Genomic DNA, 25974 nt, shown 5'->3' with positions numbered 1-25974 from the left:
AAATTCCAGCAGTATTTACGCAAAGTTCGTAATTCCCCTATTTATAGTACCCAGTAAGGGCAATGAGGTATACTGTGCGAGATAATTGGGTCAAGAGCGAATATTGGAAATTTTTTGTTTTTTGTTTAACATTGTTTGCTCTATACCTGAAAGGAGAACGCCCTGAGGTCTTCAAATATTTCGAGAAGTAAATAATTTTCTAAAAAATTAATAAATGATAAGGCTTTGTTTACGTGCGTTACGTGGTCATAAAAATCGCCATCACAATACCTTTATCCTAACCTTAATTTTTTTTTAGAAAGCAAATCCGCTGTGCGGTTATGTCTAAATATAATTTTCTTACCCCGTATTTACTGACTTTTTCGTCCTTTAGGACAGCACTTCGCCTCGTTTTATTCCAATCAATCATATCAGACTCGTTGTGATCAATCGGTCTGTCCGTCACAACCGTGATGTCCCAGTATAGCTTAAAGTTGTCGTTGTCGAACTGGTGACGGGGTGAAGACTCTCAAGAGCTCTGCGTGGCTGCAAATCAACTGGTGTTAGGTGTTTCCTAAGTGCTGCCCGTATCTGCCGGTTTAGTCTTTCAAGGTCCGTTTTTGACCCTGTCAGAATGCGTATGTTAGCAGAGGGATGGCCTAGATGTTTAAGGCGTTGATCAAATTCCTCGCCGTCAGCTGTGTCCTCAGAATCTTGGTCATTGTTATCATAAGCTCATTTTCAGACAGTTGCTTCTTTTCTCTTTATCGGATATCATACGTTTGCTATAAACCCTTTTCATCTCACCCTCGGTAACTCGGAAGTAAGCATTTCTAAGGGTAGTGTTCATATCTACTAGGGTAGCACCGGGACAAGCCTGATCCAGTCGTAGAGGATCAGAGTAAATACTTGTTTACACACCGATTGTTAGTCAGCGTCTTTATCAGCTTAAAGAACTTTCTTCATCATCTTCCTTTTCTGATTAATCGGTTCATCAGAAAGATTTTCTTTCTCGAGTCTCGGTTTTTTTCTTCTATATGAGGCGCCAAACGGTCAACGTCTAACAAAATTACCAAGTTAAAATTTTATATTTAAATGCAGTCGTTTGCAAACAAACTGTAATTAAAAAAGAAAAAAAAATCAAAATTCAACCGAGATTTGTGATCGAAGTTTCCGATGCAGAGCCATATTACAACTATTTTGATCGAAACTTTAAGGAAGGTAAGGAATGCAATCCAATCTAGAATGAATTGGAAGTTCTCGTAGCTGGTGTATAGAAATTCGAGAGCAAACATTAAACTGGAGGTATTATTTGATACTACTGCGGATTAACTGAAAGTAAGAACCTTTCACGGTGCTGAAAGAGTAATTGCACTGATGTGTCACTTTCTTTTGTAATTTAGATTGATTAACCTAATGCCTAATCAATCAATCAATAAATAATAACTAGAAGTTCAGATTTTCACGAAATTATATATTTTGACATGACATTGATGACATTTGATAAAGACACGGTGTTGTCGAAGCAATTGTCTTGTCAAAATATATAATTTCATGAAAATTTGAACTTTTAGTTCTTATTTATTTCGAGAATCCTTTGTAGTGTTAGTAGACAAAATAATAAGAACTGTGAAACAGTTCAAAACAAACATTTTATACCAAATCATTACTTACAGATTATATTTGACACACATAGAGATTAATTCATTAAATTAAACGATGGTATTTCAATAACATATAGCATAACACGCAATATATTATTTTCTTTTAGCGACCTGCTTGTGTAACTAATATCTTTTACGCCGTTTAGTAACTACTATTTTGTCTTAACCTCTCAATTCTTTTTTTTAATTTACTTTTCAATAATAATAATAATAATAATGAAGTTTATCTATCAATTCAGTTTACATAATAAAAAGTTTAAAAGAAGAATCATACAAAGTAAACTTAAATAACTTCGAGAAAAATCTACAAATTATCATCGATGTTCAATAAAACTAAAGAAACACCTTAACTTAAGAACTCATTGTTTTTATACGCTTGGAATCCTTTTTGCAAAATTAGCTGCAACGAAAAGTCACATTTTTAAATCTCTTCCTTCCTACATAGATACTTAAGTCGAAGCGGCTGATCCACATCGTGATCCCGCCCACCGCTCACATAAAGCCCGCCCCTGCTGCGCGAGGCAACAAAGACAGAAAGTAGAGCGACCGGGAGGGTCCCCTCCAAATTAAGAATTATTTTAAATTTTAGTCCGTGTCGAACTAGGTCGGGAAGTCAGCAGATCCTGCGGGATCCTGCGATTCTTTGTCGGCGACCCGAATTTTTTCGGCCTTCGCGGCGTCCGTGATGGATGGCTTTTACCGCGATCTCTACGAAAGTTACCCCCAAAAGTGCGCCTTTAAGCGAGAAACCGGAACGCGCGCGAACTACGTTACGAACAATGACGTTTTGAAGAAGGAACGGGAAAGTGACAGCGAAGATTCGACCAAAAATTCCAGGTTAATCAGATATAATTACAAAATTGAAATTAAAAAACTTAAAAAAATACACGGTAGCAATATGGGTCTAAATATCAACGAATTAATATTATACAATACGAGGTGTGTTCAAAAAGTAAGGTGACTTTTGCAATTGGGCTACGTACATTCGATCCTCGATATTTTTTTTGTTATGTTGGTACATATGTTAACAGTTTCAGCCAGTTTGCACGTTTACTTTTTTTTGTGAGAGAAGTGTCAAACGTGTTTTGTGTTCTTGGCGATTTACTGCTTTAAAAAAAATGACACGAATGAAACAAAGAATTGGCATACATTTTTCTGTAAAAAATTTTGAGCAAAAAAAATGTTCGTAAGTTTTATAAGCGTTTCTAAAATGGTCGAGAAGATGCCGATGACTAACCTCGCTCTGGACGCCCCAACACGTCAATAACCGTTAATTTTGAACAAACGGACCGTGGTCCTGATATGCTCAAAAAGATCATAACAGGTTACGGATCGTGGGTATTTGGATATGACCAGTCGTTGCAATGGAAGAACCCAGAATCGCCAAGACCGAAAAAAGCACGTGAAATTCGATCAAATGTCAAAGTTTTGCTTACTGTTTTCTTTCTCAAGAGTTCGTACCATAAGGTAGAATTTATTCACGAACTATCTGGCCAAAAACTAAATCACAATCATACCTCAGCCACCATATTCACCGGATGTGACTCCCTGAGATTTTTTCCTGTTCCCAAAATTCAAGAAACCCACGGCAGGACGGAGGTTCGAAACGATTGAGGAGAGTGCTTATCAGTAGTGCTTCGTGGATTGGAAAAAACGTTGACACAAGTGTATTTGGGGGGGGGGGGGGAGGATTTTTTTTGAAGAAGACAACATTAATTTTGATTAAAAAATAAAAAAAACTTAAAATTCGCCTTACTTCTTGAACACACCTCGTATAAAAATACCTAAATATAACGTATTTTTAAGTAAGTTAATAAAATATGTTTTTTGTTTAATTATAGCAACATTAATTTGCGAAAATTTTGTGTATGATGTGATGGATGGATGTGATGGAACGATGTGATGTATGCAACTTTAAATTAAAAGAAAAGCATTATGAAAAGTATAGTGACTTTTATATACATAAAACAATGGTTTCACTTCTACAAAATGCTTCTTAACATAGAAAAAACTATATATATAAATTTTACTTTTAGAAACGCATCGAACTTCACTCAGTGTATATCATCAATTCGCAAACTTAAATACAATACTTCTTACTGACTTTCAAATTATACAGGAAAAACAGATGGTAAGTACTTAGAAGTATATTTTGACCATAACTTGAATTAAATTAAAACAGGTTTCTGAAGTTTACAAAACGAAGAAGTTCTAAGAAGACTATTCAGAGAGTTTTTGTATCGCAGTGAAGAACTCTTTTATTCTAACAACATACTAAAAATTTCAGGCTGTGTATCTTTAAGCAACCCTGGAACTATCCTATCCCCAAATTATGAAAATAACATCAACAATTTTTTATCAACTTTTAGAAAATTTTACCTTTATGCGAATGTGCGGGTGTCCCAGCATTGGGTAAGGGCGTATTACGTGTAGAGAAACAAATAATCGGAGAAAATTGTTTTTCTTTTTAACTCGCTCTCTCAAAAGAAATAGGTGGAAATTATTTTTTTCTGCTCCCTTCTGTATATTATGCGACAAGTGCGGTAATTAGGCATGAATCATTTCCGTTTTCGTCTCCAACAATAAATGCCTATAGAGTTTTTATTTTTAGTAAAGTTAGCAAGCTAAATAATTACTTTAATTAATAATTAATAGCCCCACTTCAAAAATTCTCTAGCCATGCGTGATAAAACGACAATTTCTGAAACGTTCTTTAAAATTGCAAATCAAAAAATAAAGCTTTTCAAACGGTTATTTTTAAATTTTTATCGCAATTTCTTAAAAAATTGCCTTACTAAACTAGAACACATATTTTATTTTTGGTTGCCTGAGGACTGAACTTTTGGGTCTGTTCCAGATCGAAAATTGACACCGGCTACGTCAGCGCCGAAAGTTCCATCGACAGCGACGACGAAAAAGAACCAAGCCACGTCCTCGAACCCCAACATACAGGTCGGTATAGCTGAACACGTGCAAACTACTGCAAAAATGCTTTAATTTAGAAGCGCCGCATGCTTGCGAAGCCCGAACGAACCTACACCGGACAATAAATTTGCAGGATGTGCGTTGAACGGGCCGCGTAAATGTCTGGCGTGGGCCTGCAAGGCGTGCAAGAAGAAGACCGTCGCGATAGACAGGCGGAAAGCGGCCACTTTGAGGGAAAGAAGAAGACTCAGGAAAGTGAGTAGGCCTTGCATCGTTTCAACGCCTACCTTGGCGAGTTCTTCTAATTTTAATCATAGGAACATAACAGCTATATTAAAGCTTAAAAGATTTCTGGGAGTTGAGAAGTTTTGAAATTATTTTGACAGCGACTTTATAGTATTGCGTCATGCTCGAATATCTGTTTCCAGGTAAACGAGGCATTCGAACTTCTGAAGCGAAGAACTTGCAACAATCCGGGTCAAAGGTTGCCCAAAGTGGAGATACTGCGGAGCGCGATAGAATATATCGAGTACTTGGAGGAGATATTGCAAGGCTCGAAGGCGACGTACCACAGCGGCACTACGGCGAGGTTGAACTCTGGGACCAGCGACTGTGGGGTGAGTAATAAGTGACTAATCACAACTATGTATCATCTTAAAAGGCTGTTTTGTCACGAGAAATATGGCAGGTCCTAAGTTAACTTTATTATATAATATAGTTGCGCAATAGATATGTTGGTGGTGACATTTTTGCGTCACTTTTTCGTAACTGGAGATAAAAAGGCCCTTGCTACGCCTAATATCAATACCGCATCAATTTTTAACGTAGTAGGCCCAATGTATGATCTAATAGCTATATGGGTGCAAGTAACATAACTATAGGGACAAATAAATAACGTCATATGTGTCACTGTATCAACATGAACCCTTTTGTGGGACGGGCCACTTGGTATCCTTAAATTCGACGACGAATCTCGCAAATAACACGCAAAGTATTTGCTGCTATGCGTCTGCTGACACACGAAACTTCTTGATGTGTCATTTGGCGTTTTTTTCTTTCTGTTTTTTAGGAGGGAACGAAAAACGGGTATTAATTTTACCGGGACACACGGTCTCGGGTTTTTAACTGGAAACATGTGGACCACATATGTAGACACGCTCTTCATGGCATTCGTTTCTTTATCAAATGCGTCGGAAAAATTACGGGTTAATTGATGATCGCAGTGATCGGGGTATTTAAAACATCTTTGCCGCCGAACGCTTTGTATAAGGGCGGTGGGGGGTGAAGAAAGAGTATCTAATTTGGTGTGGTGATTTTTAGGGATCCGTTGCACCGTAAATTTCGTAATGTGTGGGTATTAATAATTGAAAGGTGGGGGGGGGGGGAATGACAAAAGATGTAGATTAAAATTACTAAATTCACTGACCTTTCATTTTTTGTATGTTTATAAGATTAAAATAATAAGTAAAATTATGGTTGTTTGGGCCCTATTTGTCAGTCATTGTTGTCTGAAATCTTGATCCTAACGTATATATACTTATTGCTTGGTAATTTCCTCCACTTATTATACTTTTCCTACTCCTGTCTGTAAAATACCTAATTAACCACCGGTCTAGCCTGTGGGAAGCGTCACTTTACCACTTCAGTTTCGTTTCCCATAAATCCGAGTCACTTCGGACATTTCCGGGATTTTACCTCACGGATTCGGGAACAATCGGATGTTTTCGGAGATATTTCCCACGCTTTGAATTTTGACGTTTGTCAATGTATTCGTGTTTTGCGAAAATGTACCCAAAAACTAACTGTCGTAGAAAAAGTCGCTCCGCTCGTGTCAAATAAACTCGTGAGTCTACCGCATAATCCTGCATATTAATTCGGAAAAAAGGCGAAAATAAAACAGATACAGAGTGATCCATTTGAAAATGTGAGAGAGATTTGGTTTAAAGTTTGTCAACTTGGCAAGATTTTAGAAAACCCGCAGTGTGAGATATTATTTTTGTAATCGTAGGAAAACATGTTTTTTGATATTTTCGTTTTTTGTCTAACCGTTTGGCAACATCGCATTGAAATCATATATTTTTTGGAGGAACAGTAATAAGAAAATATACACGATGTTATTTCACTGACGTATAATCTAATTAACATTTGGATGTGTTAAACCAGTGGCTCTAAAATATTAACACTGAAACAAATTATTTTTTGAAGTTTGAATTTGAAACATTTTTTGGCAAGCACGACCTATTGCAGACCTTACTGCTTCAGCCGATCGCTGTTATTATTTCGTAACGCCGAAAAATCCAGTAGGACGACAAGTATTTTGCGCAATCTTTCTCTAATATCTGGCTGAAATTATAATAACCAGTATTTTTGCCATTTGTCCCTCGACCTTGAGATTCATTCCTTAAATTATAGAATGTCATTTCAAAAGCACCCTGTATATAAGACGTTACATTTGAAGATATATGTTTTATTGCCACGTATTTATGTATTTATTTATTTATTCTAGCAAAGTACCGTAACATGACGAATTAACGTCACAAACTACAAAATACATTTGTCTTAATTCAAAAGAGTAAGCAAAACTATTTCTAAACCCAAAAAAAAGAAAAACAAAAATGAAGGTAGCAATAAATTTAATTTAGTCCGAGAGAAACGCTCTTATGGCTTGATTCCTACATGAATTCAGTGACAAAGCAAAAATATCTATGTGCAAATAATAACTGTTATAATTTATTTGCAAAAGAGATAAGTTGCTTAGTCATGGATAATTTGAAAAAAATAAACTTTATTTTTGAATGCTTTCAATTCTGTTTACATACTTATAGGGTACGACCATCGACTTTAGATCTTTAAATTCTCTGCTAACCCTTGGAATAAAACCAAACCCAAGGTTCTGTAAGTCTTTGTCATTATGTTCTCAATACGAATTTCTCCGAACTCTGTTTTGTCTCTATAGTTACCCCAAGATAGAGCTATATGATTTTTTTAATTTACTGAACTTGTCAATATTTAAAAACAGTCGATTTCCTAAGCGGTTGTCATAAAATCTATCAAAATGATGTCAATCCGATCTAAGATTGTGTACACCTATAATGTGTTAATTAAGTTTTTCTACTCCCGTCGGTAAAATACTTAATTACCCACCGATCTAGCATGCGGGAAGCGTCACTTTACCGCATCAGTTTCGTTTCCCATGAATCCGTGCCATTTCGGATATTTCCGGGATTTGACCGCAGGGAGATATTTCCCACGCTTTGAATTTTGACGTTTGTCAATTCTGACGGTCATGTCAGCGAATGTATTCGTGTTGTTTTGCGAAAAAATTTAAAATATCCTAAAAATTTCCGTTTTTGTGTGTAAATTATTGGCGATAAATGAAAAACCGTTCAAGGTGGGATAATTTTATTTGAACAGTATCGTAGACCGTGCCGTGAGAGAGTTTCAGATTTCGTCAATTATACAGGGCGCTTGTCAAATAAACTCGTGAGTGACACATATCTATTAAAAAAGATTACTCTCAGTGTATAAGAATATACAGAAATGGTCAATGGTCGAAGCGAATAGAAAATTACAGGGCAGTTGACGTATGTACGATTGTTTTTATTTATGTTATGATTATTATTATCTGTGGTTTTAAGTATTTTATCGCTGCAAAGTCAATGGTTTTTTTTTTCATTGCATGGGAGTGCAACGGTATTTATTACCGTATACACTTCAAAACTAAACCGAGTCGTTTTTTCTCTTGTGCGTACATCTCGCGAAGTGCTTCGTCCGTTCGCCGAAAGAGCGGCCGACGTTTTGGCCCCGTTCCAATCGCCGTCTTCAGATCGGCCGGATTAATCGAGCAGACGACACGACCTGGTCTCCCTGTTTAAATTAAATTCCACCAGGCGAGAAGATTTATCGCAATATTAATAGCACCGAAATTTATGTTCCAGTCTCGGGGACGTATATTATAACCGCGCGGATAATTACAAGTTTAGTTCAATTCCGCGTCCGCGAGCCGAAAATAGCAAAAAAAAAAACTCTCCGGATTGTAGATATTTGGAAAGTATTAACCAGATGGCCTGCGGGAAAAAATACCACAATGAGAAATAGACTTTAAATAATGTTGAATTCAGAGCACGGCCGCTAGATGGCGCAACTATAATGCGACTAAGAAAATGGGTTTTTAAGAAAACTTTGAATGAGGAAGAGGTATTAGAATCACCATAATAAAAGATATTGGTAAAAACATTAATAAATAGCAAAAAATTAGCCCTCAACTACCTTATTTGTAACCCTTTATCCGGCTTTGGAAGCAAATGACTCTCGAACGACCAATTTAAACGTCAAAATCTGATCGGGTCAATATTTTTACGGTCCCGTCGGCGTTTTTTTTCTCATTTGATTGACTTCAAATGCCTTTATTAGTTGATGAAAGTGCCATTGCGCTTTGCTTTGCTTTGGCCATGCGGCAAGTCCTACAAGGGTTTTTGCAGAACGCAGAACCAACACGTATCGTAGCTGCGCCTTACATTAACTGTTGCATACCTCAAAAGTCGTTTTTTTCAAACGTCTAACTGTTTAAGTAAATTAATCATGTATATGCATATAACTATTATTGCAAATACCATAGATTAAAAAAAAAATGAACTTGCAGTTTTCGCAGTCTTCCGCCACCACTTTAATTTATCAGATAAGGCGAAATGATTCAAACAAAAAAAAACTAAATTTGCTGAGGATCATGACGCCATTATTTCGAATACCTTAACCTGTTCAAAGTTTTGTCAAAATAGCATTTTCTGATTCACACTAGAAGTTTGGTGATATTTAAAGCTACTTTTCTATCTCACAGAAACGCTGTCAGCAAAATACGTGTATTATTCGCCGGTTTCTTTTCTTCCTTTTAGTGGATTCTTATTTGCAGAACTTGTCCGCCAGCCAGTATATCTGTGATCGACTGCATGAAATCGGCGAGTCCAAATATTCACCCCATCACGGTAAGCGATTTTTTACCCTATTTTTGTTTATTTTTTTACTCCTCTATTTGTTCGTTTTTTTTGTGTTATTGGCCACAAGCGTCTGGATCATTCTACCATTTTAAGTTATTAAAATTTACCACCGATACTAAAGGAAGATATGAGAACATAACCTTCAATCAAAATTATTGTTATTATATTATTGTATAAATTCAGAACTCGATCTAAACTGAAATTTAAAGTAAAAAGTTTAATGGCTCTTTGGCGCCTTCAGATGACATGCAACTCCACTAAACCATCAACATTAACACTAAAAAGTTAGCCGACTTTTAACTCTTCATTAATTTCTTATAGGTGAAATCAAATCATGTGCGTCACAAATGTCAGTTTTATCTGTTGGTTTTTAAAGCCCAAGCGTATAACTGAATAATAATTTTTTGATTATTTGCTATTTTCTGTAAGAGGCCAAAAATGGAATTAGTTAGTATAAAGAAGAATAACTTGGCAAGCTGTCATTTTAATTTTAATGGTTATTGCTTACGTAAATGTAATAGGAGGTTGCTTTTTTTATTATTTCTCAGTTTTTCTGGTTGTGAAAAATGTGTATGAAACTTAAATCAGTAGAGGAGTTATTAAACAACAAGCTTTAAAAGAAACCTGCCTCGTTACAATAATAATAGTATTATTATTATAACGAGTATTATATTGTTACCAAAACCTTTGGGAAGTCCAGTCCAGTACCAGATCCGAATTTTATTGCCGCCGACAGGCAACTTCCATAATTGCGGGCAGAAGCCAGCATGATGAAGATTGAGACAGACTATAATACTTCTAAAAAGGTACATACCGTACCAATATATGTTTTTGAAACGTTAAAAAAAAAGCCAATGCGGAAAAGGTAAGTTTTCCAAGTGCATGGACTAAACAATCATCATCAACGTAGACAATTTGCATTTGAAATGACTTCTGCAGAGCGATGGTACTACTATATAAAACTCAACATCAATATGTTCAATGAATGAAAATGAAAAACAAACTATTACTGTGTAGCAGATTATCTTGTGATGACTTATGTACCTAAGGACAGATATAATTTCGATAATTATACTCTACTTGTCTACCTAGTATTAAAAATGGTGCAGGAGCTTTAGCAAAAACTGTTGCAATTTCGCGATGAATATATCCGTCGCCGTTTCCCGTTAGGTTCGGGCATAAATTAAAAGCGGCGGTGGCTTAACATATGGACCGGTCGTTGTCTTAATAGCAATGACGTGTTCCAAAATGCACTTTCGGCACGTCCGATATCAAAACAGGCGGTTAGTTTGACAAATTGGGTCGGCCGGTATTTCTGTGAGAAATTGAGGATTTAAGATCCGGTCTTGGGAATTTAAGCACCGATGGATCATCGATGGCGGATGGTGGTACTCTGGCGACGTTAATAACCAATACGTGGTGTACGAAATGTGGCAGATATTTTACGATTTCGTCCGAGATTGCTTATAGTCTAAGAGCCAGTGGGCGGCTACCTGCATGTATTTGACCAGACCTGGGCTTTTGTACATCGAGGCTACTATACCTACTATACAATTTTAAATATATTTGACCACGGCTGCCGTTTTGAAATCTTAAAATATATTGTTATTATTATCGAAAAATAATAATGGCCGACCATTAGCAAGCGGTTAACATTACGGCAGACAGTTTTGAAAATGCTCAAAAAATTAAAATTTTGGAAGAATTTGACCAGATCTGCCATTGAGATATATTATTCGTTATAGTCTTAAAAACTTACATTAATAACGGCAGACGTTTTCATTGAGTACACTCCTCAGTAGGTAACAAAATCCTTACTACTACCCGGACATACACTGCATATAGCTATCTTTTTTCTTTCTCCTATGTATTACTATTCTACTCATTCGAGCTTATAATATTTTATTTTATAGCTACTACCACTTAAAAAAATTAGGGTTTATACCTGAGATGGCTCTGTTATAATCCCAACCTAACGGTTTTTGTCAGACGTTTTCAGTATGTTTGTGAATCTCTATCCAGATGCCTCGTGTTTAGTGAATTTAATAAAATACACAATGGTGCTTTATGTTATTTTTCTTTAATTAAATTATTATTCGTTAAATATCTCTGACATTATGTCGAGTGAAAAAGAACTAGTGAAGTATGGTTTTTGTACCACAGCAGAGGCTGTTGACAAATTTGGAGGTTATAAAAACATATAAATTAAAATACAATGAAATAATTCTACCAGACGAAATTTTTGATTCTGTATATCACAGTAGTTGTTACAAAGCGTTTACGGCTTAAAAAAAAATGCAACCGATCTCAACAAAGAAGCTGTATTACAACCCACTACGTCGTCGTCTGCAACTGAGCAACCATAACCATTAGCTCAATAACTGATCATGCATTAGCACTTGATAATCTTGTAAAAGACGTAAACGTTTCTGAGACCGATGAAGTCGTAGAAAAAGATATTGGCGCTGAATTAGATCAGTTGTTGGAGAAAGGACCCTCTGTAGTACCGTGAGTAGTTACAAAGCTTCGGATGTGAACGAAAATTTTACTAAAAAATACACAATTTTGACGCAACCTCAATACTACCATGCAAGAATGAACTCTACTAACAGCTTCTGAGAGCCCATTACATTTCAACTATTTGGAAAAACGCTTACAAAAAGCAACCTTCAACCTTGGACCCATTGTAGTATGGTTGGCTTGAGCAGGACAACACATTTGTCTTTAAATGGTTCGATGGAGATATCAACTTCCATCTTTTATTAGCGACTTAATTACTAATATCCCTGGTAAGTTGATAAAAATTAATTCTTGATCAAATATATTCGGTTCAATTTACTAATTATTTATACTTTACAATTTACGGTTTATTTTTACATAGTCCGATTCAATGGACTATGAAGAAGAGTGAACCTACGACAAACATAACTACGACACCTTTCAAATTTTGTCTTAAATAAATAAAAAAAAATGAAATACAGAATTGAATTGTTTTTTGTTACTTGCATTATACCACAAAATTTCAGATTATTTCGTAATATATCTACTTCATTTATCAATCTTATAAAGTTTAGTATATAAAGTACAAAAAAAGTATTACTTTCTATACATATAGTGATAAAATTAATTATAAGTGAACTAAATTTATGTAAAACAGCGATCGTAATAGATACATAATAATACATCTGATCGGATAATAGTAAATATTTTGTTATCTAGTGAGGAGTGTACTCAATAAAAACGTTTTTAAGACCATAACGAATAATATATCTCAATGGCAGATCTGGTCAAATACTTTCAAAATTTTATTTTTTTGAGCATTTACTATTTTTGGATAATAATAGTAATATATTTTAAGATTTCAGAACGGCAGCCGTGATCAAATATATTTCAAATTCGCCAAAAATCAATAACTGTCTCACCTGCGCAGTACCTGGGTCCGCCGCTTTGGGCTTAGTGGGTCCCCACATCATGTATAGTAGGTATGGGGGCCTCAGTGTACAAAAACCCAGGTCTGGTCGAATACACGCAGGTCGCCGCCCACTGGCTCTTAGACTATTAGTTGGGCTTGCTTCGGTGATGTCCATGTTATATAGAAAATAAATTAAGAAATGGTTGAAATAGTTTACTTGAAATGTTTGATTCGACTTTACTTAAATTACCATTTATTTGTTAATATTCTTCAGTAATTAATTAAAAGTGAAATAAAAAAATATCTGCTTCTAATTAGAAAAAATGTGTAGAACACGTCATCTAAGAAGAAAATGTTTACAGAAGTCGAGTAGTGCCAAAATTAATTATTAGTGTGAGATACGAGTCCAATGACCATGTGAAAACACTAGCATTCATTTATCTTTATAATAAACATTTTAAAGTAAGAATGGATTTTTCACCGTTCACCATTATTAGTACATAATAATATTCGAGAAATTTCACCGATGCTTTCAACATTTGCATTCACAAAGTACCGAACTGCGGTTCTGTAACGCCATTGTGGAATTGCAAATATATTTCTTGAGGGTCACGAAAAGAAACCCAAGTGAGGTAGGCTTGCGGTTAGACTTTCATAAAAATTTACGAAAGTTAAATACCGGATTATGTCGTAAAATCGGTATATCGCTCGGCGAACTATATCTTACCTTATTTTCATCCACAAGTGAACGAAATTTTAATAGCATTAGTAAAGAATAAAACATTAATAAAACTAAAACAAAGTTGTAAATTTTATTCCCATAGTATGGATGGACGAAGCCAGAACGTTATAGACGACGTCAAGATCTGGACCCGGCCTGTTCGAAACATAGCGGGCCGGTCGGCTATGGCTTTCACGGGCCGCATCGTCGTCCCCCGTGTTTTGAAAATGGCCCGTCACTTAAGGAACGATATTTATGGTGTTTATGAAAACCGATTACTCGGGATATTTTGACAGCGATATGCCCGAAATAAAATTTTTGTCGCCCGCTCTCAGCCTTTTTTCTTTTATTTTCCGAATTATTTTCGGATTAACCGTTTATTTATAATCCATTTAGTTTCGTTCGATCCGTCGACGTGACGGAATGGACGCCTAATAGACCCGACGACGGATCAGTCGGGATTTTCGACGACTGAGTATTAAATTAGTTTTTACGTAATTTTTTCGAAATGTCGCGGCGTTGCCGTTTGTTCAATTTATTGTAATATAAAAAGTTGAGACTTATATTTGTCGACAATTAAAAATTGAAATATTTTAGCAAAGGCAATGTAATCAAGGTGTTTTTAAAATAGAATACTCGTTTGAACGCTTGGGATTTATTAAAATGTAAAATACAAAATATAAAACTATCGAGTTTTTAGACTAACGGAAAAAGAAATGTCTGCAGAGAGTGTTAAATGCCAACTGCCGCATCTTTCCTCTTGGGTCCTTAGCGCGCCCGACGTAACTCGACACCCACTTGATAAAACCTCCATATAGGTTTTTTTTTCCCAGGTCGATTTCGTCGAGTCTTACGAATATTGTCGATAACAGCAATAAAATGTTTATGCGCAATTATATGAAAATTGATTAAAAATGTGGTATAAAGAAAGACAGACTGAACTGATAAAAATATAGGTAATTACTCACAGATTCAACATCATTTTCAAATACTTAGTACATTATGAAACAAGATTGCTTTCGAAAAATCGTCACTGGGCGGGAAAAGGAAAGGCCATTATGTAACTTTCACAAAATCGATGTAATTTAATTGTCCTTCACATCTCGGCAAACGTCAAAGTTACAGCAAACATCGGTAAAATTATCCCATCTTTAACGGTTTTTCATTCATCGCCAATAATTTACCCACAAAAACGGAAATTTTTAGGATATTTTAAATTTTTTGCTCATAAACGACACACTCTGTATATGATACACTCATTGTTCGAAGTAGAGGTGGATTTTCCACGCGTCCTGGTTTAAGTATTTTTTGAAAATAGTAAATGCTTTTTGAGAAAATAAGTTTTTTGCTGAAACCATGGAGTGATTTCAATATGGATTTTTTTAAATATTCCGAGCAGCGTAGACGAAAACCGCAAATACAAAAATTGTAGCTCTTGATGCGGCCTATGACACCGTTTGAACCAATTAGCCATATTTTTTTACGATTTTTGGATATGCGGCTAATAATTTACTCTGTAAAAGAACAATTTTCTAGGTCTTTTTGAAATCCCTGTATATAATCGAAAAAATTCCCGCAATAAATGTTATTACACTGGAGCTTCTGAGTCTTCCGGTTATAGAATATTATGCCACAAGTGCGGTAAACGTCATTTGACTCACGTGTTTATTTGACGCGAGCGGAGCGCAGCGGAGCGAGTTTTCAATAAACGAGTGAGTTAAAAAGTATACCGAACGTGTTGCATGCTGTAGTTTTTCTACAACCGTTAGTTTTTGGGTACATTTTCGCAAAACAACACGAATACATTCGCAGTCATGACTGTCAGAATTGACAAACGTTAAAATTCAAAGTGCTTTAAAATCCCGGAAATGTCCGAAGTGACTCGGATTCGTGGGAAACGAAACTGACGTGGTAAAGTGACGCTTCCCGCACGCTAGATCGGTGGGTAATTAGATATTTTACAGACGGGACTAGAAAAAAGTTTTCTTCTACTCCCGTCTGTAAAATACCTAATTACCCACCGATCTAGTGTGCGGGAAGCGTCACTCATATTAACCATTGTTAACATGAATTCTGTTTTAAAGCGAGTGACTGAATTAGTTATTACATGTAATATTTAAACCGGGTAAGAATGAAGAAGGTATTGCAAAAAGATGTAATTAGTGATAATATCAAAGTAATAAAATAAATAACAACATTTTATTGTGATGTTAAATATCAACTGTTTTTTAGTTGTACGTTCTTTTATTCATATTTTAATTTAGGATAAATATATTGAGATACGGTTTACACAGGGTTGCTGGGCCATTATTTGGACATCTAAAATCATACATTGCATTTACTTTCTTGTCAATTTTTTTTTGCGATTATATCACGATTGATAGTCGACTACTTTATTAAAATACCAGTTTATTAAAGAACTTTAAGCATTTTGGAGTCCTGTCAGTACTTTCCTTGCAGATATAGATCAATCAACATTAAACAAAAAAGTCTAAATTTATCTCAGTCACTCTAACTATGGTTAATATTAGAATTTTTTCTAGCAAGCGAGGTTTAAAATTCAAGATAGCAATTACGCCCTCTGGTGGCAGTTTCAGCACCTAGTCATGACCGATTCATTTTTTTTTTAATTTATTGGAACATTGCCCTTACTGAGACACTCGGTATATAAAGAGGATCCGTTTTAAAGCATCTGGCAGAGATACGAACGTTACGTCTTTCCCATACCAAAACGATACCGCGAGGAGTTATATTTTGAGAGGTAGTCCGTGATTTTTTCCCAAACCTCTGGATCAGGCGTTTCCCGGGTCTCGCGCCACGCCCTTCCCCGAGAGTGTTCTATTGACATTTCTTACTGATTTCTGGGATTAGAATATTATATTTAACGCGACTAGTTTACGGGCGTCGCCGATGGAATTCTATAACCTTTTTTTTAGACAAATAAAATGCGCAACTGAAATTAGTCACGCAGCATCTTCAACTAAAAAAATAAAATAAAGCAAACATTTTCGGATTGATAAAAGCGATGTTATTAAGCTCCTTTTGTCCGAATACTACATTGTTAAATTTTCTGCTCGCATAGTTATTTGATATGAACCACATTCACGAAAATTATACGGGGTGGTTCACACACGCGCATTTCCAGTAAATTTTTCAGTTGCTCGGCAAAATAAATGTTTCATATTTCAATACTGAAGAATAAAATAGCGGGTATTTTACTAGAATCTGGTCTAGACAATTATTTAAAAAATCTACAGAAAGTTATAATTGGTAAATTATTATTGCATTTACTGGGTGTTTCGTAAAACTATCCGTTAATTTCTAGGGTCAATAAAATATTGAAAGATGAAAAAGACCACAATATTTTATTTTTCATGATTTTTGAAAGGGTTTAAAGTACCTAAATGAAATTTAGTTAATCTTTGGGTGTGCTGACATTTTGTACGGGAACGGCGTTGAAGGGGGTGGGGTGCCAATTATTTTACCACCGAAAAAAATGGCTCCTTCTTGAGCTATTTGATCGTCTGGCAAATAATACTGACCGAACTAATAAATTATTTTAAATAGTTTTCACAACGAAGTAATTGTGAACCTAACTTTTGGCAGCAGTAACTTTTACGATCCAGTCAAGGGTAGTCGCGGTCTCAATTTCATTGAGGTATCTTGAAACGTTTCAGAAATATTTTATATTTTTTGGGGCCCCTTTTATAGAACCGCATCTTCTGAATCCGGTATTGCCTGACACATGATTGTTTAACCAAATTATAAACTTTTTTTGAAACACCGTTAATGACAAGTCTCAAGTTAAATTAATTAGTGAAGAGCGATTGGTGCGAGAAAGGGTATAATTGAAAGCGAGACAAAATGATTAGCAGTGGCCCTCGTGGCATCTTCTTAGATGGTTCCTACTCCCAATGTCGACAGTGAACGCGGTGTTGCCAAATTAGTGATTTTGACTTTCCCTGAAACCTTAGAATCGATCAATTTGTTGGTATATTATCGGCGATCACTAGATTTAACGTGATCAGTAGGTAGGTAGGTATAATCTTTCTAGTTTCCTTTTTATTTTTTAATGTATTTATAAGATTTTTTTATGTTAGCAAAATAGAAATTAGAAAACACGGAGAAGACAGAAGAAACAACAACGGAAATAGAATATTGGATTGCATAATTTAATTATCGCAAATGGCTTTTATAAACATAAAGATATCCATGTTTTGAAAAACTGCTCAATTCAGAAAATAAAACGAACGACAAAAAGACAGAATACGAAGGTATAACAAACGAACAGACAGAACAAAATGAACCGCTTATAACGAGAGAAGAATTAGTTGAAACTGTTTGAGAAAACAGTTGCAAAGAGACTACGATCAAAAGTAGAACCAACTCTAACCGAAACGCAAAGTGGATTCCGGAAAGGCGGAAGCACCCAGGATCACATGTTTTCGAGAGAATTGGCAAGATCTAAAACAGTATACGTAACATTCTTAGATATGGAAAAAGCGGATAAAAGTCTGAAAAAGCCTAGAAGCCGGAAAGGCTGACAATAAGCTATTAAGAGTTATCAAATTTTTATAGGGGGTGTGTTTTTTCGATGTATAGAACTTTAAGTTGCAATAAAACAACGATGGATTATTCGATTGACATGAATTTGACTGAATGAATCTGGACGTCCAATTTTCGATTACTTTTTCCAACATTTTTGGCCGTATATCGGCAATAACACGGCAAATGTTGTCTTCCAAATGGTCAAGCGTGTGTGGATTATCCGCGTAGACCAATGACTTTACATAGCCCCACAGAAAGTATTCTAGCGGTGTTAACTCACAAGATCCTGGATGCCAATTCACAGGTCCAAAACGTGAAATTAGGTGGTCACCAAACGTGTCTTTCAATAAATCGATTGTGGCACGAGCTGTGTGACATGTTCCGCCGTCTTGTTGAAACGACATCTTCTGGACATCATGGTTATTCAATTCAGGAATGAAAGAGTTAGTCATCATAGCTCTATACCGATCACCATTGACTGTAACGTTCTGGCCATCATCGTTTTTGATTCCACCAGCCAATAAAGCGCACCAAACAGTCAGTTTTTCTGGATGTAACGGTGTTTCGACACACCCTTGAGGATTAGCTTCGCTCCAAATGCGGCAGTTTTGTTTGTTGACGTAGCCATTCAACCAGAAGTGCGCTTCATCGCTAAACAAAATTCGCTTATGAAAATCGGGAACAACGGCAATCTCGTTTTGGGAACATTCGACGAATCTACGCCTCACTTGATGATCGTTTGGCTTCAATTCTTGCACGAGTTGGATTTTGTAAGCACGTAAACCAAGATCCTTCCGCAAAATCTTCCATAAAGTGGATGGACACAGATCCAATTCCTGTGCTTGATGACGGATGGACTCATTCGAGTCTTCCTCAATGCTACGCTCTACAGCAGCAATAGCTTCCTCTGTACGCACCGGACGGCGTCTCTGGGGATGCGAGTTATCAATAAGAATAAACGTGGTGCGAAAACGTTCCATGGTTAATCGAATTAACCGCTCTGATGGACGATTTTGTCGACGATAAAATGGACGTAGTGCGCGATACCATTATTTTCGAAATAAAATTGCACTATTTGCAAGCGTTGTTCAGGCGTGAGTCTGTTCATGATGAATTGCCAAACCAAACTGAGAATAAATCACTTTACAGCTGTTAAGTCGGTCGCCATCTTGAACAGTAATGCCAACTTAAAGTTCCATACATCGAAAAAAAAAAACACCCATTACAACGAAACAAGAAATTGCGTAATAAGTAAGAACGTGAAATCAACGGGATTTATTACACAAGGAGGAGTAAGACAGGGGGTAGTCTGAGGCCTTTAGCATTCATTAATTATATGGACGATCGAATTAGAATAGCAGAACATGGATCAAAAGACACACAATAAAGCGTTTTACCACAAACCGAAACTCAATTTTACGTACTCAACGCGCGTTTCGCCAACCAAGTTGGCATCTTCAGGAGAAGATTAAAACTAAACTTAATAGAACAAATGTTCTCTATATATATACACATCGGGAAGTGGGAGGGGGGATTACGCACTGTTCACGCAACCAATCAGCGCGTATAATGGGCTAAGTGGGATTGGAGCTCTGTCCTTGTTCAGTGCCTTATTCCGTCTCTTAACAATTTGTAAGCTTTCGTAGGCATCTAATTTTCTACTATTATTTACATGTTTAACTAATTTTAAATCATTAATATCTACCTAATGTAGCAAATTTTATAAATAGTTACACCCTTACACCCTACCGTTAGAAAGGGATTAGATTATGTTATATATATTATTAATTATACATTTTTATTGATGTTTAGTATTAAGAGAATCTTTTGTGTTTTTATCATGTTTGTGTCCCAAAGAGGAAATAAATTTTGGTTAGTTTTGGTTAGAAAAATTGTCGATACTTTGGAGTTATCGAATCGTTAGCATCCCTACCCATAGGGCCTCTTTTGTTTAGTTCAAACCGGCAGACTTGCACGTCGTATTCCGGTCATACGTTATTTATATCACTCGGTATATCAAAAACAACTCGCGATTTCGCTGATGTTTTTGATAATCGTTTATTTTTGTCCGTGCGCGCTGTACGCGACATTTATTTCAAGAGTCCCGCGCGTACACGGAAAAGAAGGAAAAATCGTCTAATAAATAAACCGTCTGGGTATAACCGGGGAATATAGTAGCGGGCTTGTTAAGTGTCGGTACCTGGTGCCAAAAACAACTTCTTTGTGGTTAAGAGAAGCGGCGCTGCGTTTTTCGCTAGGATTTCCACGCTATTAAATTTGCTCGTGTGTCGCGGCCAATTTTGAGCGTCGGACTAAATTTATACCCGTCTTGGTCCTATATACAGGGCGAATCTCGACGTCCCGGCTCAGTTTTAGAAAAGGTAAAAAAAGGATGGAACATTTTTGACGAAAGTTTCTCATGTGGGCTCCAGCGAGGTCCGTTTTTCGGTGAACCTTCCGTATTTTTCCGAAATTTGGAAACCTACGTAACAACTTTACAAATTTTTCAGAAGCTGGAACCAACTAAGAAGATGGCGTCATTTATCTCGCTTTAAAATATATCCGCTCCCGACTAAAAATCGATGTGCCATTGGTGTGGTGGGCCTTTTAAGCACAGCTCTTTATAGTCTACTAGTGGTAATAGAACCAAACTTGTTTTCGTGGTTAATGATAATTTCTGTGGTAACTAGATTATACAGGTCTACAAAATTAAACTTTTAACCAGAAGCTCTAATTTTGAAAGGTGATTTTATATGATCTTTGGTAGGCTGATTTCAAAAATTCTATGTATGTATTTGTGTCACGTAAGGTTTTTTCCGCAAATATTTCGATGATCAAACGAACTTACCTGGTAAGTGAAGTTCGATCGTAATTATATGTTACACCTCTTCGTAGAAATCAATATACGCAGTCCCCCTTCTAGTCGCTAGGTGGCACCACAGCTTTAAAGCAGAGCCAAAAAACTGTGGAATAACTTACCATGGACGGTATATTCGCCATCTATGGTCTTAACCTCATTCTATTTTAAAGCCGGTTTATAATAAATTTGCCAAAGGGCATTTTAGTACTGTTCAGAACAGTAAATTGGGCGGGAATGGGTGATTTCTACGAAGAGGTGTAACATATAATTACGATCGAACTTCACTTACCAGGTAAGTTCGTTTGATCATCGAATTATATGTTACACCTCTTCTATGAAATCAATATACGTAGAATTTCAAAGGCAACTCAGCAAATTTGTTATAAAACGATTTTATTCGGCTATATAAGGAAATCCAAACCTTATGAAGTTTATGAAAGCCTCGAGTACAAATACCAAATAAATGGCTGTCCGAGAAAACAAACCTTCTGAAAAATTCTATGTCCCAAATGTGGCATTAACAAAAAAGCCTGCACCTACTGTACAAATAGGTCTATTATAAAAAAAGGGCAAAACATTTAGAGCATTCTCACCAATCTGCCGTTTTTCCAATCATATCAATTGAAACACCTTTACAAAACGCAGACGATGTCGAGGCATGTCGAGTTCTGTGAGCAGTAAAAATAGAAGTGTAGACACCACTATCTTCTAAAGTTATCTTTATTCATCTGCTTTTGTTGGGTATAGTTGCTGCCCTACAAGGCTTTTTAAATGTAATGAGTAAACGAGATTCACTGCCTCTTAAAGCACTGGTCCTCTCAATAATATATTTGAAAATACACAAAGATTTACATCTTCATATTTATGCAAAATTAAAAACGGGTCGAGTCTTATTTATAGCTGAAATCTTAATTTGATTCGTTATTCTAATTTCTAATCCATCTGGAAATGATTTTATGTTGACCAATTCTATAAGAGAGAGCGTTTGGACTCTATGTACAATCGTTAACTTCAGTAGGAAAACTAATTTAATTGTTTTAATGACAGTTAATTTCTTTAATGACAAGTCATTAGAACGTAATCCTTTTACAAAATCATGGACATAACTAGGGCCCCAAGTGCTGTTATATCTTGGTTTACTTGGCCTTAGATTACAAACACCTTAAAAAACCTAGTTAGATTTGCATTGTTAAATAATTCTGATCCAAAAATAAGGCTGTACTGCTCTGAAAGAACTCAATGAGCCATAGGACTTGCCTTGTCCAAAATGAATAGTAAGGAAATCTAATACAGCCTAGGTGAGAAGTAATAACACTCCACTCCCCTCCTTTCGTAGAAGCTCCACCAAAGTTTAGATGCATGCAGGTATTAAATGCCTCAAGGTAGCGCTCTGAACAGATGATAGAAAAATATCCAGCAAATCTTCTGGAATGCTTGCCTAACAAAATCCCTGCAGCCAGGGTAAGGAATTTCCACAAAGGGTGACTTCTCCTGTCAAAAGGAGAAGGTAATTTGTCTGGAATTAAAAACAATAAATAACTGCAAGGCCTCCCATCAAAAATAGGAAACCAATGCTGGCTGTGCCCGTAAGGGATTACTGCGATCCCTGTAGTTCAATCAGCCTTGATTTTTCGTAAAACCCGTGGCAACAAGCAAAACGGGGGGAAAACATAGAAGAAAATGTCGCTCCAAAAAACAGTAAACGCGTCCACATTAGATGCCTCCGGATCTAGAAATTAGGAAATAAACTTTCTGCATTTCTTACTTAGGCGAGAAGCAAACAGTTCGATTTATGGGAATCCCAATTTGCTTGTTATTTTAGCAAAAGCATTGTCCGAAAGGTACCATTCACCATCAAAATTCAAATTCGTAGGTTCCTTATCCCCTTCAAAATCAGAAGATCGAATGTAAGATGCTTTAACCCATAACCTCCTTTCTTCGCACCATTTAACTTCCAAAAACGCTGAAAAAAGCTGAAAACACCGACGCCGAATAAAAATGAACATGTGCCACCAAAGCACAAAAAGAGGAATGAGGTTAAGACCATAGATGGCGAATATACCGTCCATGGTAAGTTATTCCACAGTTTTTGGCTCTGCTTTAAAGCTGTGGTGCCACCTAGCGACTAGAAGGGGGACTACGTATATTGATTTCATAGAAGAGGTGTAACATATAATAAAATATATATATATATATATATATATATATATATATATATATATATATATATATATAAAAGTATATATATAAAATAATTTACTTTTTTATTCCGTAAAAAAGTGAAATCCTAGGGTAAAGAAGTGAAAAAAAAATTGCTCAGACTTTTTTGAGTGAAATCTTCGTCTTTTCGCCAGAAAACTGCGTTGTCCGAACATCCAGCTATCATCGTTATGCTCTATGTGCCTGGATATCGCCGTTGCATTTCCTTAATGTCCTGGTGAAACCTCTCTCCCTGTTCTTCACTTACAATAAAACAGATATGGCTGGAAATTCCATCAAGCCAAGTTTGATAAGAGGAGGCAGTAAAACTCTTTTGGGGTCAACTAAGCTACTTTTTAATACATTTTTGCTACCAGGTGTAAGGCTTGTTCTAAAGGGCAATTCTATCCTACTATCCTACTCACAAATAAAGCATGGACATTTTGTATAAAACCCTATTGTTCGAGGAGCAAGCACAGCACTTTAAGGTCATCAGCATCCACTGATGGTCTTGGTAGTTTATTTCAAAAGGAGTAGGACTTCTTTCTTTTAAATGTAACGGGGACTACGCTTACTTTATATACGGCTCATTTCCTAATTTTCAAACTAAGTCATGAATATTGTTGCAAGCTGTCCTTCGTATGTAAAATATTGACATAACTCTTTTTCGCGATCCCAGTAAAAGCTTGATGTGCCGTCAGGTGCCAATAAATGTTGGTCACGAAGTCTTCGGAAGGTGCAAATCTCTAATTAAATCATTTAATTCGCTATGGTTAAACACTTCTCTGAAATCTGGTGTCTGGGTCGGAATTAGATTCATCTGATTCTGAAGATATGACGTTTTCTAGTTCTTTTGGCGCGGTAGGTATTGGTACATTGGTACATCTGGTCCATGAGGGACTGGTCGAATAGCAGAATACCAAATTCATAAAAGTCAATTCATTTCAAAATCGTGCCTAACAAAAACAGACATTTTCACGTCATAGTATATTAATAAAATAATATTTTTAAGACATATACCGCTATAAAAAATGGACAAATGACCTTCAAAAATATATAAATAAGCAAGTGTTATTTAAAACTAACCTTAGTGGGGTAAATTTGCCGGATTCAGAAAAGGCCCTAAACATCGTTTCTTTTTTAAATAATTCCTATTAGTCACCCACATGAGTTTCACAGAATAAAATGTTATCGGCGGAGAGAAGGCGCTAGAAATTATTTTCCTGTTGTCAGATACGGGCGTAAGTTATGTTGACGTTTAGTTTTGGTCGTTATTTTTTCAAGTAGCTTTCTAAAAGACGTTTAAACTGCATCATGTATATGTACAGGACGGGCAAATTTGGATGATTCTTTAGAGGATCCTGACAACTAAAATAACTATGGCAAAATGGATTGTATCATTTACATCGCATTTTTTTCAATAATGAGACTAGATCTCGCTGTAGCCTTTTTTTGGGTTATGCAGGGTGACTTAAAAATATGAATTAATGACGGATTCTTTGCGAAAAATATTACGACGTAATTAATCATTTTCACGACCAGTTTCGAAAATACTGGGTATTGAACTTTAGCTAATAAATAACATTTTTATTTATAAATGTCCCAGTTTTTTACTTTAAATATTTTTTTCTCTCTTGTATATTTTTGTATTAATTAACACATTAAAACATGATCATAAGTAAACAATACTCTTTTATTTTAATTGGAAATAACAAAAAATTCTTAAGTATTTGTGTTTTAATGATAATTTTACAAATTTAATTTAAATGTTCTTCGCACTCTTATTATTAAAACACCTAATTTATATATATATATATATATATATATATATATATATATATATATATATATATATATATATATATATATATATATATATATATACCATGGTATATATATATATATATATATATATACCATTACGTACCAAAAAAAATTTCTTCTAGTAACGAAGTTACCTATTAGGTTTTGCTGTGTCCACATACTAAGTTTCAACGTTTCAAATTCTCATCTTCCCAACATAAAAAAATGGCGTCAAAGAGAAATAAAATTATAAAAATATGTTCGAAACTTTTACTTAGGACGTTGTCGGTCTCTTTTCAGGGTCCAAATTTTAGCAAATAGGACAAGACTTAAAATAGTGTCCTCACACAGTAAATTTAAAATTTTTTCAAAATAAATGTTTTTCTGGCAGAAAAAATGATGTTGCGCTGCATTTATTAAACTGGACACATTCAGAATTACAGTTTTTACACCTTTGGTTATTATAAAAACATTTGTCCGCGCCTGTCAATAAATTATTTCGACGAAACTAACGGATCAATCCAAAACTGTTCCGCAAAATTTCGCCGCTTGTCGGCCGGGGCACGGCGGTAGTAGGCGCACCGGTTGACACTCCTACCTACCGGATGTCGTAAAATCGAACCCAGCGTTTTACGCGCACTTTAATCCCCACGGGGGCACTCGCCACCCGACGTACCGTATATTATTCCCGTCCGATTCGTTTTGTTGCCAGTTTGTAGGTATTTTGAGCCCGCGCCCCATTTTCCGCCGGGCGACCCTTTGAAGTGCCCCGCAAAGGAGTCTCGAGCACTTTCGGAAGTAGAAACGCTTAACACAAATTCGGTGTCGGCACATCGCTATATGTCACGGAGCCGGAATGGCGGAGGGTG

The 25974-nt window shown here is 35.9% G+C and overlaps 1 protein-coding gene across 3 annotated transcripts in view; it reads left to right on the top strand.

The window, feature by feature from the left end:
• The first annotated feature begins 2238 nt into the window (after positions 1 to 2238).
• The window catches only part of LOC132706739 (transcription factor SUM-1), a 35093-nt gene continuing 11357 nt past the window's right edge, over positions 2239 to 25974 (top strand). Inside the window, exons 1-6 of one of the 3 annotated variants that reach the window (XM_060678238.1) lie at positions 2239 to 2480; positions 4501 to 4595; positions 4702 to 4823; positions 4997 to 5185; positions 9478 to 9550; positions 13799 to 14000. In XM_060678238.1, coding sequence (XP_060534221.1) covers positions 2329 to 2480; positions 4501 to 4595; positions 4702 to 4823; positions 4997 to 5185; positions 9478 to 9550; positions 13799 to 13827 — 660 coding nt within the window. In that variant the 5' untranslated portion in view covers positions 2239 to 2328 and the 3' untranslated portion in view covers positions 13828 to 14000. Of the gene's footprint in view, positions 2481 to 4500; positions 4596 to 4701; positions 4824 to 4996; positions 5186 to 9477; positions 9551 to 13798; positions 14001 to 25974 lie in introns of those variants that run through there. The other 2 variants (XM_060678237.1, XM_060678239.1) reach the window with 2 other exon arrangements.

Source organism: Cylas formicarius, unplaced genomic scaffold (assembly GCF_029955315.1).
Source record: "Cylas formicarius isolate icCylForm1 unplaced genomic scaffold, icCylForm1.1 PGA_scaffold_8__14_contigs__length_24414737, whole genome shotgun sequence".
Taxonomy (NCBI): domain Eukaryota; kingdom Metazoa; phylum Arthropoda; class Insecta; order Coleoptera; family Brentidae; genus Cylas; species Cylas formicarius.
Note: the sequence above shows the minus strand (reverse complement) of the source record. Positions and strands in the feature narration are given on the sequence as shown.